General features: G+C 44.9%; 1 protein-coding gene across 1 annotated transcript in view; it reads left to right on the top strand.

Moving 5' to 3' along the window:
* Window positions 1-415: 415 nt before the first annotated feature.
* Window positions 416-16,082, top strand: part of LOC123752127 (calcium-activated chloride channel regulator 1) — a 43,190-nt gene continuing 27,523 nt past the window's right edge. Inside the window, exon 1 of the mRNA XM_069325299.1 lies at window positions 416-1,077. Coding sequence (XP_069181400.1) covers window positions 862-1,077 — 216 coding nt within the window. The 5' untranslated portion in view covers window positions 416-861. The remainder of the gene's footprint in view (window positions 1,078-16,082) is intronic.

Genomic DNA, 16,082 nt, shown 5'->3' with positions numbered 1-16,082 from the left:
TAACCCTCCTCCTGATTCCTCCCACTTCAACCCCCGTCCCCCCCCCACAAACCTCCTTCCCTCCCCACCTCCAACCATCTTTCACCTCCTCGCGCTCCTTCCATATCGCATCGTACACCTGACACGACACACACATATACACACAAACCTGTACAACCAGAAACGTTGCATACACCAATGCTGCCCTTGGCGTCTAACGCAAGGCACGTACCGACTGACGCTTTAGGAAGAAGCTTCCTTTCCTCCCCACCCACCTCCTCCCTACAAGCCAAAAGCCTCGATATCCTATTTGGTGTGTGTTGGGGGGGGGGGAGAGGGGGAGGAAGGAGTGGGGTCTTGAAGACCGGTATATCCAGAGGGGGGCGGAGCTTGGGCTGGTGGCGGGGCAGCGGTGTGGTCTGGTCGAGCCAGCCAGTGTAGCTGCTTGCTGGTCGGCCGCTGCAGCCGCTGACGCAGAGTGGCAGTACTTGTTGAGAGCGTGCAGTGAGAGGACACGCGCACCGCTCGCTCCACACACACACGCATTCTCTTGACCCACTGACAGCCGCCATTGGGAAAAAGATTGACCTGATATCAACTCTTTTTTTTTTTCTCCCCGCACATTTCTTCGCCTGACTTCTTGTAGCCGTTCGTGGACTCCTGTTGAGTGGAACTTACGAGTGTTTCATCTGGCTGACAAGCTGAAACTAGAACTTGTTAAAGTGTACGTGCCCACCTCGCTCTATATATATATATATATATATATCTCAGTGACATAGCCCCAAGAGGCAAGGCATAAAAGGAAAATACCCCCCAAAAAATATATATATATACAAGGTGTAGGGGGATTTCGATGAGTGTTTGCTTCGTCCTGCTTGTGGAATGACCCCGCAGGAGCAGAGATTCACGACGATGACGAGTGTGAGGTGTCTGCTGGTGGTGGTGACGGCGGTGGTGGTGGTAGGAGGAGCCGGCCATGGGGTCTCGGGTCACCCAGAAGACCTGAGACTTGTGGACAACGGGTACGAGGGTCTGGTCGTGGCCATCACCGAGTACGTCCCACAGGAACACTGCAATCACGTCATCCACGGACTTAAGGTAAGATGAAAACACCTTTAATTTCCCCTTCCCCCCCCTTTTGACTTAATTTTAACTCCTGCGATCATGACAGCTCCCACATGACCTTCCATGATCTGAAATAGATTCAAGTTGTTTCTTGCAAACGGGATAAAACAGCTATAAAAATAATACTATTTCATTTCTGTTAAAAAAAAGTATTAGAAAGGAATATCACACTAGAGTAAATACCAACGAATGAAATCATTAGCTGAAAGAACTGTGTTAAATAATACGAGTAAAGGCCTGTAGCTGTTACATATGTGGCAATGATGGGGGAGGTTTGGTCTCTTCGGTCAAGGAATGTATGTCTGTGTTGATGTGGAGAGGTGGGTCACCTAAGTCAATAATTTATACGCGAGCGTTGATGTCCCTCAGTCAATGGGTGTTGCGAGTAAATTGATGTTGGGGGGAAGGGAAGTCCTCAATGAAACATATATTATATGTATATATATATATATATATATATATATATATATATATATATATATATATATATATATATATATATATATATATAATTTTGTTTTTGACGTGTGGGTCTCTCTGTCTAAGAATCTATTGACGTGTGGGGTTCCTCGGTCATCTACACGTGTTTTCGTTGATCTAAACCAAAGGGAGAAAGAGAGAGAGAGAGTGGGAGAGAGAGTGGGAGAGAAAGAGGGAGGGAGGGAGGGAGTGTGGGTCTCAATCGAGGTAATGATAATACTCATCTTTCACGACTGTGATATTTGACCCCTAAATAGACCACTGGAACAGCCGTTTACAAAGCACTCAAGGCGCCCAGGCGGTTCCATGAGCAACAACAGATCCACAAAGACCAGGTTTCTTTTACCTTTCGAAATAATACGACACTCATTATATAGCTGCTCCACCTCACTCCCTCCTCTGTAACCGTGAAGGTCATATATATATATATATATATATATATATATATATATATATATATATATATATATATATATATAGTTGGGCCATCCGGCTTGAGGGTTAATCGTAGAGTCTGGCTTTCACATACAATTTCATCCATCCAGCCGGGTGAGTTAGACGCAGCTGCTGCTGCTGCCGCTGCACCCAGGTCGGCGGAGCCATTACCCTGGGATTGTTGAAACCTCACTGCCAGCTTCGTCACGTTTGACATTTGTGCTCAAAAGTGCCAACGATGGCACCGACGCTGCGCGGTGTCAGGCCTTCAATGCGACATCTGGGTGGAGGGTGAGGGGTGTCAAACGTCAATTGTGATAATGACAGCGCGGTGCCAAAACGTCAACAGTGGCACTGCCGTGGCCAGATAAGTTGCCAGATATCAACTGTGACACAGACGCCTCGCTGTGCAATATTCCTACCTCTTTCCCTAGCTTGGTGGCATTCCCTTTCCTGCGACAAATTATTGGTACTAGTTTAACTGTCCGCCACATGATTGTTCCTGCCATTGTTCCCTGCAGTGTTCCAATTCGCTGGCTGGCCTTTTCTCGCCCGAAATTTATTGGTCAATAGCAAGACTTAATTCTTCCTCCATGTGCGTCTGAGAGGAGAAATTGCCCAGTAAAGCAAAGCCGAAATAACACATTTCCCATGAGCGTTGTTGTCTATTCTCATGCTTTTAATAACACAATTTATATATATATATATATATATATATATATATATATATATATATATATATATATATATATATATATATATATGTATATATATATATATATATATATATATATATATATATATATATATATATATATATATATATATATACACACACACACATAGAAGGTCTTGAAGGTTATTTTGTGTCAATAATTGTAGGTCTAGAATTACCTGCTTTTGCTATACAGTATGTGTTACATCATTAAGAAAAGATGAAAAATTATTGTTTTGTAGTTTGTCATGTCCTGCGTATACATATTACCGTACGATGATTTCGGGGCTTAGCGTCCCCGCGGCCCAGTCTTCCTCGACCAGGCCTCCTAAACTACAGATTTATTGTTGATGTGTAGATCTGTCACTGGCGAGACGACAGTGGCATTTGTCGTGTAGCTGTGACGTGGGGCGCTAGCTAGGTGGTGTGACTACAGCTAGTGACGTTGGTCGTGTAGCTGTGACGTGGGGCGCTAGCTAGGTGGTGTGACTACAGCTAGTGACGTTGTACTGAACTCCATATTGGAGGTTGTTTTGCGTTATTATTTGTAGGCCTAGAACTACCTGTTTTTGGTTCCGGGTGTCACTCTTTTGCTACTGTTTAGCGTAATATTCTTCATTACTTTATTATATTATGTGTCATTTGTCACCTTAGTCGGCCTAAGGGGCCTCGTAGCCTGGTGGATAGCGCGCAGGACTCGTAATTCTGTGGCGCGGGTTCGATTCCCGCACGAGGCAGAAACAAATAGGCAAAGTTTCTTTCACCCTGAATGCCCCTGTTACCTAGCAGTAAATAGGTACCTGGGAGTTAGTCAGCTGTCACGGGCTGCTTCCTGGGGGTGGAGGCCTGGGCGAGGACCGGGCCGCGGGGACACTAAAGCCCCGAAATCATCTCAAGATAACCTCAAGATTAGTCATTACATTATGCAACAGATAGGCCCCCAAGTACAAATTTCATATATAACTCTATACTGTACTAGCAGGTAGAAAGCCTGTCAATTTTGCAGTTTTGGTTTGGCACTAGAATCATTATTTCAGTTTTAGAATCGTCCTAAATCATTCATTATACGAGCATGGTGGCCAGTTGTGGCAGGAAACAATGCGAACTAGCATACTAGATTTAGTCTTGAGTGCCTTTAATGATGGTAATGTTGTTAACTCTTCACTTGGTCGATTTCATAATCACATTCAGCTGTTAGATTATCACTGGGGAAAACCTGGTCCCGGTGCTAGATTAGGTTTTCTTCATGGATTACGAGTAAGGGGTAGCAATGGGATTCTAACAGGTGTTAGAACATCAATAGCCTTCATACAGGTGTTTAAAGCATCAATAGCCTTCATACAGGTGTTTAAAGCATCAATAGCCTTCATACGGGTGTTTAAAGCATCAATAGCCTTCATACAGGTGTTTAAAGCATCAATAGCCTTCATACAGGTGTTTAAAGCATCAATAACCTTCATACAGGTGTTTAAAGCATCAATAGCCTTCATACACGTGTTAGGGCATCAATAGCCTTCATACAGGTGTTAGAGCATCAATAGCCTTCATACACGTGTTAGGGCATCAATAGCCTTCATACACGTGTTAGAGCATCAATAGCCTTCATACACGTGTTAGGGCATCAATAGCCTTCATACACGTGTTAGAGCATCAATAGCCTTCATACACGTGTTAGGGCATCAATAGCCTTCATACACGTGTTAGGGCATCAATAGCCTTCATACATGTGTTAGGGCATCAATAGCCTTCATACACGTGTTAGGGCATCAATAGCCTTCATACACGTGTTAGGGCATCAATAGCCTTCATACACGTGTTAGAGCATCAATAGCCTTCATACACGTGTTAGGGCATCAATAGCCTTCATACAGGTGTTTAGAGCATCAATAGCCTTCATACAGGTGTTTAGAGCATCACTTGGGCTGGTGTTGTACCATCACTAGACTACTGTTATGTCACCGTTATTGTTGGTATTGTATACCACTAGTGTTAGTGACATCACCATTAGTACTGTATACCACTAGTGCTAGTGACATCACCATTAGTACTGTATACCACTAGTACCAGTGACATCACCATTAGTACTGTATACCACTAGTACCAGTGACATCACCATTAGTACTGTATACCACTAGTACCAGTGACATCACCATTAGTGTTAGGACATCACAGGCGCCACTGATACCACATAATAATGTGATAATCTAAGACTTCATCCAAGGCCTATTATCCCACGCATAACAGCGCTTATTTATAATCCACCACTGCGGCGCCTAGAAAACCTAGGCCTATCTATCATATGCTTCAAACATGCAGTAATCACAAGGGCTCGTGCTGTTTAAATTTAGAAACTTTATTCGTCAATGAATTAAACGAAAGCTTCTGTGACTTGAACTGATCTGAACCACTGTTTACTCCTGTTAAGTATAATGCTACCTATCCTAGAACTAATATTTTTAGAACCCTATTTATATTACGAGAAATGCTTGGAAAAATGCAGTTCTACTGAAGCTTAGAAGAATGCTGTTGTATTGAAACGTGGAGCAATGTGGTTGTATGGAAGCTTAGAAGAATGTAGCTTGTTGTATTGAAGCTTAGAAGAATGTAGTTAGTTGTATTGAAGTTTAGAAGAATGCAGTTGCATTGAAACTTGAAGCAATGTGGTTGTATTGAATTCGCGTCTCTGCCCCCCCCCCCCCCCCACAGACCAATGGCTTCTAGCATTAAACCATTATCTCAGATATATCACACTATTGGCATTTCACTGTATATGTCTACATCTCAGTAGGCCTTGCCTAAGCTTTCATCCATGTATTGGGTTTAGATCAATTAGCTAATGTAGTTCTAGGTGTGAATCTTTCGCTGAAAATTATTAAATCGTCAACAAATAGACCTAGGGTAAAGAGGACCACGAAACGGGTATTGTAGTTACAGAGCTCCTACTAGGTGAGGCTAGGCTAACGCAGAATTAGTTACCACTAACGTAACTACTAGTGATGTTACTACTGCTGAAGTCCTAGTCACCTACTGCTAGGCTGGTCATGGACTGATCTGTAGTGTAGTGTCATCATCATGCTATTATACATCAAGTTATCTCTACTGCATGTCTAGTCATCTCTACTGGAGTTCTGTTAGCCCCTAACTGTAATTATAGTCCCCATAATGAAGGAATAGAGTTCCCTTATTAAAGTTATAGTTCCCATATTAAAGTTATAGTCCCCCATATTAAAGTTATAGTCCCCCATATTAAAGGTATATAGTCCCCATATTAAAGGTATATAGTCCCCATATTAAAGGTATATAGTCCCCATATTAAAGGTATAGAGTCCCCATATTAAAGGTATATAGAGTCCCCATATTAAAGGTATATAGAGTCCCCATATTAAAGGTATATAGAGTCCCCATATTAAAGGTATATAGAGTCCCCATATTAAAGGTATATAGAGTCCCCATATTAAAGGTATATAGAGTCCCCATATTAAAGGTATATAGAGTCCCCATATTAAAGGTATATAGAGTCCCCACATTAAAGGTATATAGAGTCCCCACATTAAAGGTATATAGAGTCCCCACATTAAAGGTATATAGAGTCCCCATATTAAAGGTATATAGAGTCCCCATATTAAAGGTATATAGAGTCCCCATATTAAAGGTATATAGAGTCCCCATATTAAAGGTATATAGAGTCCCCATATTAAAGGTATATAGAGTCCCCATATTAAAGGTATATAGAGACCCCATATTAAAGGTATATAGAGTCCCCATATTAAAGGTATATAGAGTCCCCATATTAAAGGTATATAGAGTCCCCATATTAAAGGTATATAGAGTCCCCATATTAAAGGTATATAGAGTCCCCATATTAAAGGTATATAGAGTCCCCATATTAAAGGTATATAGAGTCCCCATATTAAAGGTATATAGAGTCCCCATATTAAAGGTATATAGTGTCCCCATATTAAAGGTATATACGAGTCCCCATATTAAAGGTATATACGAGTCCCCATATTAAAGGTATATACGAGTCCCCCTTATTAAAGGAATATACGAGTCCCCTTATTAATGGTATATACGAGTCCCCTTATTAAAGGTATATACGAGTCCCCTTATTAAAGGTATATACGAGTCCCCTTATTAAAGGTATATACGAGTCCCCTTATTAAAGGTATATACGAGTCCCCTTATTAAAGGTATATACGAGTCCCCTTATTAAAGGTATATACGAGTCCCCTTATTAAAGGTATATACGAGTCCCCATATTAAAGGTATATACGAGTCCCCTTATTAAAGGTATATACGAGTCCCCATATTAAAGGTATATACGAGTCCCCTTATTAAAGGTATATACGAGTCTCCTTATTAAAGGAATATACGAGTCCCCATATATACTGTAGATATAGTACCCAAACTGTATAGTCCATATACTGTAGATATAGTCCCCATACTGTAGATATAGTACCCATACTGTAGATATTGTACCCAAACTGTAGATAATAGTCCCCATACTGTAGATAATAGTCCCCATACTGTAGATAATAGTCCCCATACTGTAGATATAGTACCCATACTGTAGATATTGTACCCAAACTGTAGATAATAGTCCCCATACTGTAGATAATAGTCCCCATACTGTAGATTTAGTCCCCATACTGTAGATTTAGTCCCCATACTGTAGATTTAGTCCCCATACTGTAGATATAATCCCCATACTGTAGCTACAATTCCTATGTTGTAGTTATAGCTAGCATTCTGTAGTATAATAGCATGGGGGGATAGTTTTAATCCCCCCATGCTGTTGTAATCAACAATACTGTAGTTACAATTCCCCATGCTGTAGTTATAATCCCCCATGCTGTAGTTATTATCCCCATGCTGTAGTTATAATCCCCATGCTGTAGTTATTATCCCCATGCTGTAGTTATTATCCCCATGCTGTAGTTATTATCCCCATGCTGTAGTTATTATCCCCCATGTTGTAGTTATAATCCCCCATGCTGTTATATTCCCCAATACTGTAGTTATAATTCCCCATGCTGTAGTTATACTCCCCATGCTGTTATAATCCACCATGCTGTAGTTATTATCCCCCATGCTGTAGTTATTATCCCCATGCTGTAGTTATTATCCCCCATGTTGTAGTTATAATCCCCCATGCTGTTATATTCCCCAATACTGTAGTTATAATTCCCCATGCTGTAGTTATTATCCCCCATGCTGTAGTTATACTCCCTATGCTGTAGTTATTATCCCCATGCTGTAGTTATATTACCCCATGCTGTTTTAATCCCCCATGATGTAGTTATTATCCCCCATGCTGTAGTTATATTACCCCATGCTGTAGTTATATTACCCCATGCTGTAGTTATATTACTCCATGCTGTAGTTATATTACCCCATGCTGTAGTTATAACCCCTTCATGCTGTAGTTATAATCCACCATGCTGTAATTATATTACCCCATTCTTTAGTTATAATCCCCCCATGCTGTAGTTATATTTCCCCCCATGCTGTAGTTATAGCCCTTATGTTGTAGTTATAATCCCCCATGCTGTATAATCCACCCCTTTGCATTGACATAATCCAAACTCAAATGTCTGGTTATAGAGTGCATAAACATTTAAAAACTTTCAAAAGAGGCGAGACTGCAGAGCTGGAAAACGTTCAGATCCTCTACAGTTACCACAGACTCCTATGAAACATTTTAGCTATTATGCCCTATACCTGCCCTGTGGGCTGTCATCAGAGAGCAAGCTTCGTCGCTACTTTTTTTTTTCCTAGAGCTTTAGACCTACCTGTGAGGGGACCACATAGGTCTATCTACCCAGCCTTAGTACTCTCATACGGTCTTGTGATTCGCCATCATTTTTTGTCGCGTCCGTCATCTTGCGATAAAAATGAATTTCGATATCGCGTCCGTTTTTTTATCTTCAGAGTTAATATCACTAGTTGCAATAGCACCCCGTGGAGCCAGATGAAACAGCTTTTAACACCGATACAGTGCCCCCCCCCCTGTGTAGATGGACCATAGTTGGAGCAAACTCACCTGATTGTGCATGCGGGGGTTGAGCTTCGGTGCTTTGGTCCCGCCTCTCAACTGGTGTACAGATTCCTGAGCCTATTGGGCTCTTATCATATCTACATATGAAAGAGTGTGTGTGTGTGTGTGTGTGTGTGTGTGTGTGTGTGTGTGTGTGTGTGTGTGTGTGTGGAGGTTAGTCTCATTTGGGTATGCAATTTCCGCCTGTGTTAAATAATGTCTTGTTGTCTACCCTATCATTTCCTCTTGAGAATCTTGTATGTGGTGATCATGTCCCCCTCCTAACTCTCGTAGTTTCTCCTAGTAACTCATGCCCCCTCATGTGGGCGTGTATGCGTTATGCGTTGTGTGTGTGTGTGTGTGTGTGTGTGTGTGCGTGTGTGTGTGTGTGTGTGTACGTTTGTGTGTGCATGTGTGTGTACGTGTGCGTGTACGTGTGTGTGCGTGTGTGCGTGCGTGCGTGCGTGCGTGTGTGTGCGTGCGTGTATGCGTGTATGCGTGTATGCGTGTGTGTGTGTGTGTGTGTGTGTGTGTGTGTGTGTGTGTGTGTGTGTGTGTGTCGAAGTGAATTAATTAACATTGATGTGAGCAGTGCGGGGGACCAGGAAGGCGAATACTCGAAGCAAATTAATTAGTTACCTTGCGCAAACATTGTATCAGATGAAGTGTATTATTGCGGTGGCTGCTGGTCAGTCAAGGAGGCGGGAGTGGCGGGTGACTGTGGGAGAGGGAGGAGGACTGGTAGTTGACTGCGGGAGAGGGAGGAGGACGGCTAGTTGACTGTGGGAGAGGGAGGAGGACGGCTAGTTGACTGTGGGAGAGGGAGGAGGACGGCTAGTTGACTGTGGGAGAGGGAGGAGGACGGCTAGTTGACTGTGGGAGAGGGAGGAGGACGGCTAGTTGACTGTGGGAGAGGGAGGAGGACGGCTAGTTGACTGTGGAAGAATGGGGAGGGCTGGTAGTTGACTGTGGGAAAATGGGGAGGGCTGGTAGTTGACTGTGGGAGAGGGAGGAGGACTGGTAGTTGACTGTGGGAGAGGGAAGAGGGCTGGTAGGCGAGAATAGAGGGAAGAGGAGGACCTGTAAATGACCTATGGGAAGGAATGGGGTAGTTCAATTAAATGGAGCTGGAAACTAGTGTATACAGATGAAAAGAAAGAGAGAGAGAGAGAGAGAGAGAGAGAGAGAGAGAGAGAGAGCGAGAGAGAGAGAGAGAGAGAGAGAGCGAGAGAGAGAGAGAGAGAGAGAGAGAGAGAGAAACTAGTGAGGAAGGTGAGCAGCGGTTGACACCAACATTATCATATAAAGGACCACCAACCCTTTTGTGTTTAGTCTAGTGGGAATTTCGGGCACGGGTTCCGGAGGAGTGAGAGGACCCCGAGGAGACGGTTCGGGTAAGAGGAAACTAGTGAGATTCCTGGTGGGAGGGGCCTTGGGCAGAGGGGCCCCGTTGAGAAGGTCATTCTGAGAGGGCCCCGTCGAGGAGAAGATCCTGGTGAGAGAGGCCCGAGGGCCCCGTCGAAAAGGTACTGGTGAGAGGGGCCCAAGGGCAGAGGGCCGAGTCTAGAAGATCCTGACTAGAGGGGCCCCGTTGAGAAGATTCCGGTGAAAGGAGCCCGAGGGCCCCGTCGAGAAGATACTGTTGAGAGGGGCCTTGGTCAAGGGGCCCCGTTGAGAAGGTCCTGGTGAGGCAGAGGGCCCCGACGAGAAGGTCCTGGTGAGAGAGAGAGGGGGCCGCGCTGTGGACATGAATTAGTTGTGAGCTACACGCAGTTAGTGTCCATGCCGTCTTGGAGGAAGGAGTACAGCCGCCCAGAGCAAGATGCACAGATTACGTGCTAGTTTCCACAGTAAACGCTCTTTAAGGGGGGAAGCGAAGGAGCCTAAGTGTATATCTTGCACTGCCATGGCAGACGAAGTAGCGGAACCGGTAAATTGTACCGAAGACGGATAGAAGTAAACGTACCTTGCATATGAACGGAATTAAGAGGCCGGATGTGTGTGGGTGTTAAGAGGTGGCGTTGTCAAGAGTGCTGATGTAATAGGTGGCTACATCGTTACGCTATCTGTAGGCCTCGTGTTTGCCTATCGCCTGAAGGAGACCCTCGAGAGGTTCATTAACCAGACAGAAGAAGACTGCTGCACGACGCTGCACGGCGGTGAGGCAACAGCCGTGTAATCACAGTGCCAGGGGGAAGGGACAGAGGGACGCCGTGCAAGTTTCTTGCAGGAGACAGGGACAAGGAATGACCGTCGTCCCCCCTTCAAGCTCCAACCATTTTCCTCGCTCAGGTTACATATTTTGACGCAGTTTGGATGCAATAAATTCCCCTCCCTTGTGGCTCTAATGTATGTGGCTACCGTCGTATAATTCATTGGCTTCTTTTTTAATTTTTTTTGGTCTCCATCGTGGAAGCTGTCTTGACTCAAAATACAATTTTTTGTTTTCCCCCCTCGCGTACATACTATGTGCTGGTTTACATGTTTCCTGAGGCTAATTCCACCAGATGTCGGGAATTAGATGATGAAAACGTGTTTGCAAAGGCAGGCGTAAGGCCATATTCAGTTGCCAGGGAGAGAGAGGGAGGGGAGTGAGGTTGTCTTTAAATTAAATAGTTGTCTGAGTAGCCAAAAAAGGGCCCCCAGAGCGGCCCTCAAGAAAACGGGGAGTCTTGAAAACACATTACAATTTATCCTGGTAAACGCTGGTGGGTAAGACGAAGCGCTGCCTCTATTAACCTCATTATCCCGATAAATCGTTATTCACGTCTTCGTTATGAGTTATTGTTCTCGTAAAAGATGATGAGATTAAAAGAATGTGAAATATTTGCTGGGAGAGGAGGAAGGCGAGGGACTAGAGGCGTCTCGCTGACGCAAGACCCAAGAGAGAGACGCAACGCCTAACTCCTTGACGCTCAAGACCACCTCAGTGACTCGGAACCAAGCGAAGTGATATGGTAGGAAGTGCAGCATAGTCCTAGTGAAGAGAAGCGGTGCCACATGCACAATCAGAGAACACTGTATAAACATCAGAGCGCCGCGGCTCCTCAGTCTCCTTCCCACGAAGATAAGATATATTGCCTAGACGGAAGTGGTCGAGTTAAAGAAACAATTAGACAAACAGTAAATTGGTACCTGGGAGTTAGTCAGCTGTCACGGGTTGCTTCCTGGGAGGTGTGTGTGGTGAGGGGGGGGGGGAAGTAGTAGTAGAAACAGTTGAGAGGCAGGCCGAAAGAGCAGAGTTCAAACCCCGCAAGCACAACTAGGTGAATACAACTAGGTGAATACATTCCTCCGTGGTGGCCATTCCTTTCTCGCAAATCCCACAGGAATTCATCCCTCCATCAGATGTCTCCACCGAGCCACTGGAGACATTAGCCTCACTCCCAGCATATCCGCTTCACACCAGGAGTCTTCTCGCTCCCCTCCATCACACCAGGAGTCTTCTCGCTCCTCTCCATCACACCAGGAGTCTTCTTGCTCCTCTCCATCACACCAGGAGTCTTCTTGCTCCTCTCCATCACACCAGGAGTCTTCTTGCTCCTCTCCATCACACCAGGAGTCTTCTTGCTCCTCTCCATCACACCAGGAGTCTTCTTGCTCCTCTCCATCACACCAGGAGTCTTCTTGCTCCTCTCCATCACACCAGGAGTCTTCTTGCTCCCCTCCATCACACCAGGAGTCTTCTTGCTCCTCTCCATCACACCAGGAGTCTTCTTGCTCCCCTCCATCACACCAGGAGTCTTCTTGCTCCTCTCCATCACACCAGGAGTCTTCTTGCTCCTCTCCATCACACCAGGAGTCTTCTTGCTCCTCTCCATCACACCAGGAGTCTTCTTGCTCCTCTCCATCACACCAGGAGTCTTCTCGCTCCTCTCCATCACACCAGGAGTCTTCTTGCTCCTCTCCATCACACCAGGAGTCTTCTTGCTCCCCTCCATCACACCAGGAGTCTTCTTGCTCCTCTCCATCACACCAGGAGTCTTCTTGCTCCTCTCCATCACACCAGGAGTCTTCTTGCTCCTCTTCATCACACCAGGAGTCTTCTTGCTTCCCTCCCGTTCCAGCTCTAGGCCTATAGGGACATTATTGTTACTCCGTTGATATCTGCGTTGACGCCTTGTGTCTTTCTGGTTAAATTGTTTGTGGGGAAGGGGCCAGAGGGGGAGAGAAGGGGAAGGGTTCTTGCCTCATATTCCCACCCCTCATTAAATGCCTTTGCTGTGAATGAGATCTAGTAGCCACCTGGCAGACAGCTTAAAATGTTGGCCAGATCTTCTGAAGCATCAGGTTGTCATCTCTCTCTCATCCTGAGTCGTCTCGTGAGCTCATAGACGCTTTACTCCGGTGCAGTATGGAGACTTAAGACTTACCCTTTTTTACGACACGCAGCTCGACGCAATTCTCGATCCCAGTGTGACGGACGTTTCTACATAGGATTTTGCCAATTCACATAAATCTTTTGCCAAGTTCTTGCTGTAGGAACTTGCTGGCAGGAATCTTGCTGGCAGAGGTCCGACCCATCCACATTACCGACTCGTCTGATGTGCTTTCAATCGTCTTTCGTGGCTTGTTTGCTTGCTTCCTCGGGATTTCAATGACAACAAATAAAAGGTTTCAGCAAACTGGAGGGTTCACCCGGGGACTCCTCAAATAAAGGATTCCCGCCTTTATGGAAATGCTGCTTTCAACTAGTGGGTGAACGGTGCGTTTCTAAGGGTAAGATCACACTCACTCTCACTCTCCCTCTCTCCCACTCTTCCACAACCTAAGATAGTGCAAATAAAATTTAAATAGATGAACGAATTTCATTATCAGCACACAGTATATATCCTTAAACGACCAAAGATCACATTCACTCCAAAAAAAAAAAATATATATACCACATAGGGGCTATTCATGCCCGTGCCACCTCCTGGGTGGCTTAATCTTCAATAGTCAATCATACCTCTTCTCCGCAACTTCATTTAACTCGGGTGCAGTACACCACTAAGGTCCTATGACTGCACTATATGTGCACTCAGCTCAATATTAGCTTTCATTTTTTTTTGTGATCCGATATAGACCTAGAGACCCACGGACCTCTCCATTCAAGGTAATCATATCGATACCTCCCAGAGCCTATTTTACATTTTACTCAGGCCTATTTCATTCTCTGAGCTCCCATTCCCAGGGGTTCAACACTATTCACAAAGCATGCTCGTGAGCTATTAACATTTACATTTTACACACCATTCCTAGAGCAGCTCTCTACTTTTCCCCATACTATCAATTTGTCAACACATTCGCCCTTCCTGCTCCCCTCTGTCGCCCTCTTCAGCTCCCCTCTCGCTCCCAAGAGCCTCTATCGCTTACTCAGCTTCCCTCTCGACTTGGTTCGTCAGAGATTCGTTCGTTGTTTTGGCTCTCGGGCGAAAACTCGCCATGGCGGACCGTGGCAGTAAAGCCGCGTGATTATATTAATGGTTGGGCGTGACGAAACAGGTGGCTGACCTGACCAGTGGAGGTGGAGGGCAAGGTAGGGAAGGCTAGAGGGACACTGGGTATTAGGGGATGGGGAGGGACACTGGGTATTAGGGGATGGGGAGGGACACGGATATTAGGGGATGGGAAGGGACACGGGTATAGGGGGAGGGCATAAGGGAAGCGGGAGTGACGGGAGTATTAGGGAAGGCCATAGGAATATGAGTGGAAAGAGGGACATGGGTATGAGGTGGGAAGTAAGGTATATGGTTAGAAAGAACAGCACAGGTATAAGAGAAGAAAGGCGGAGGTTGGGAGGGAGGGAGAGAGAGAGAGAGAGAGAGAGAGAGAGAGAGAGAGAGAGAGAGAGAGAGAGAGAGAGAGAGAGAGAGAGAGAGAGAGAGAGAGAGAGAGAGAGAGAGAGAGAGAGAGAGAGAGAGAGAGAGAGAGAGAGAGAGAGAGAGAGAGAGAGAGAGAGAATGAGAGACAAAGTGGGCGAAGGGAAGGAATATTCAGACAAAATCATAAGGAAAGAGGAACGCAAAGGAATTAATGTGTGAGGAAGATAAGCAGGTAGAATAAGGAAAACGCCGGGGAGAAGGGAAGGGAAGGGAGGAGCAGGATTGTGAAGAGTGACGGTGATGACAGGGAAGGGGGAGGTCTGGGGGGGGGGGTTATACCTGGCCATCAGGGACCCAAGACACAGCTGGCCAGATTATAACCTTCCATGCCGTAGCGGACCTTTTATTAAATCTTTGGAACATCTTGCACCTAAGGACATCATTCACCTTGCTGACCCATCAACCCTGGGGGGCAATCCGTGAGAAGGGGGGAGAGAGGTGTGAAGGGGTGGGGGGTAGCAGCGAAGGGGGTGGGAAAGGGTTTAAGGGGCTCTGTGTTGGTCAGTGAGGGAGGGGTAGAGAAGGCAGGGAGGGGCATTCTGGCATAGTTTCACACGGCTAACCTGCCTTAAGGAGTGGGGGGGGGGGGCAAGTGTGTACCCTGGAAACACAAACCGAAACTGTCTCTATTTTCCGCTTGTTATAACTTGTAATAAAGTTGTTACATCTTGGCTTAACGTGTTTATGACGTATTAGAACGTTGTTACAAGTTGCTATATTGGTTGTTATAACTGGTTAGGTGTTAAAACTTGTTCGAACATTGTACCAACGTCGTAGTTTCGGTGTGTGTTTGGCGGGTAGTGTTGTGTATAAGGTGTCTTATGTATACAATCAGCCTCCCTCCTCTTTCAGGTCTTATGGTATAATATTAACGTGCAGTTTGTCTTGTTATCATCACACGCGTCATCTTACACACTATTTTATTAATCTTGTTCACACACACACACACACACACACACACACACACACACACACACACACACACACACACACACACACACACACACACACACACACCTGCATGTGTGAGTAGGAGCGAGATGAAGGGTCAACACGCGAGGAATGACCTCAGGCTACTGATCAGGAGGACCTCAACAAAATGCCAAGTCCATGGTAATTGCCATTGTATCCTTAACTATTTTTAGGTAGAGTCTAACAAAACCAAAAAAAAAAGAAGCTTAGTAATTATTTGTAAGAAATTGTTAACAATGTACTAAACATTTGTAGAAATGTGATATATTTGGTCAAAATCTTTTTTTTTTTTTTACATCAATGACCAGATGCAAAATTTTGAGGATGCAAGCTCCCAATGTCGACTCGAGGAAAATTTCCCTTGAGTAGATTGAATAACGAACATATATTGAAAACTTACAAATAACTTCAGATGCATTTATGCAACTGACAAAATCAGTAGAGGAGCCTTCACACACCTAAGCCATAAGTCAAT

This window comes from Procambarus clarkii, chromosome 16, assembly GCF_040958095.1.
Source record: "Procambarus clarkii isolate CNS0578487 chromosome 16, FALCON_Pclarkii_2.0, whole genome shotgun sequence".
In the NCBI taxonomy this organism is placed as follows: domain Eukaryota; kingdom Metazoa; phylum Arthropoda; class Malacostraca; order Decapoda; family Cambaridae; genus Procambarus; species Procambarus clarkii.
The sequence above is the reverse complement of the archived record's forward strand: the minus strand, read 5'-3'. Positions and strand labels throughout refer to the sequence as shown.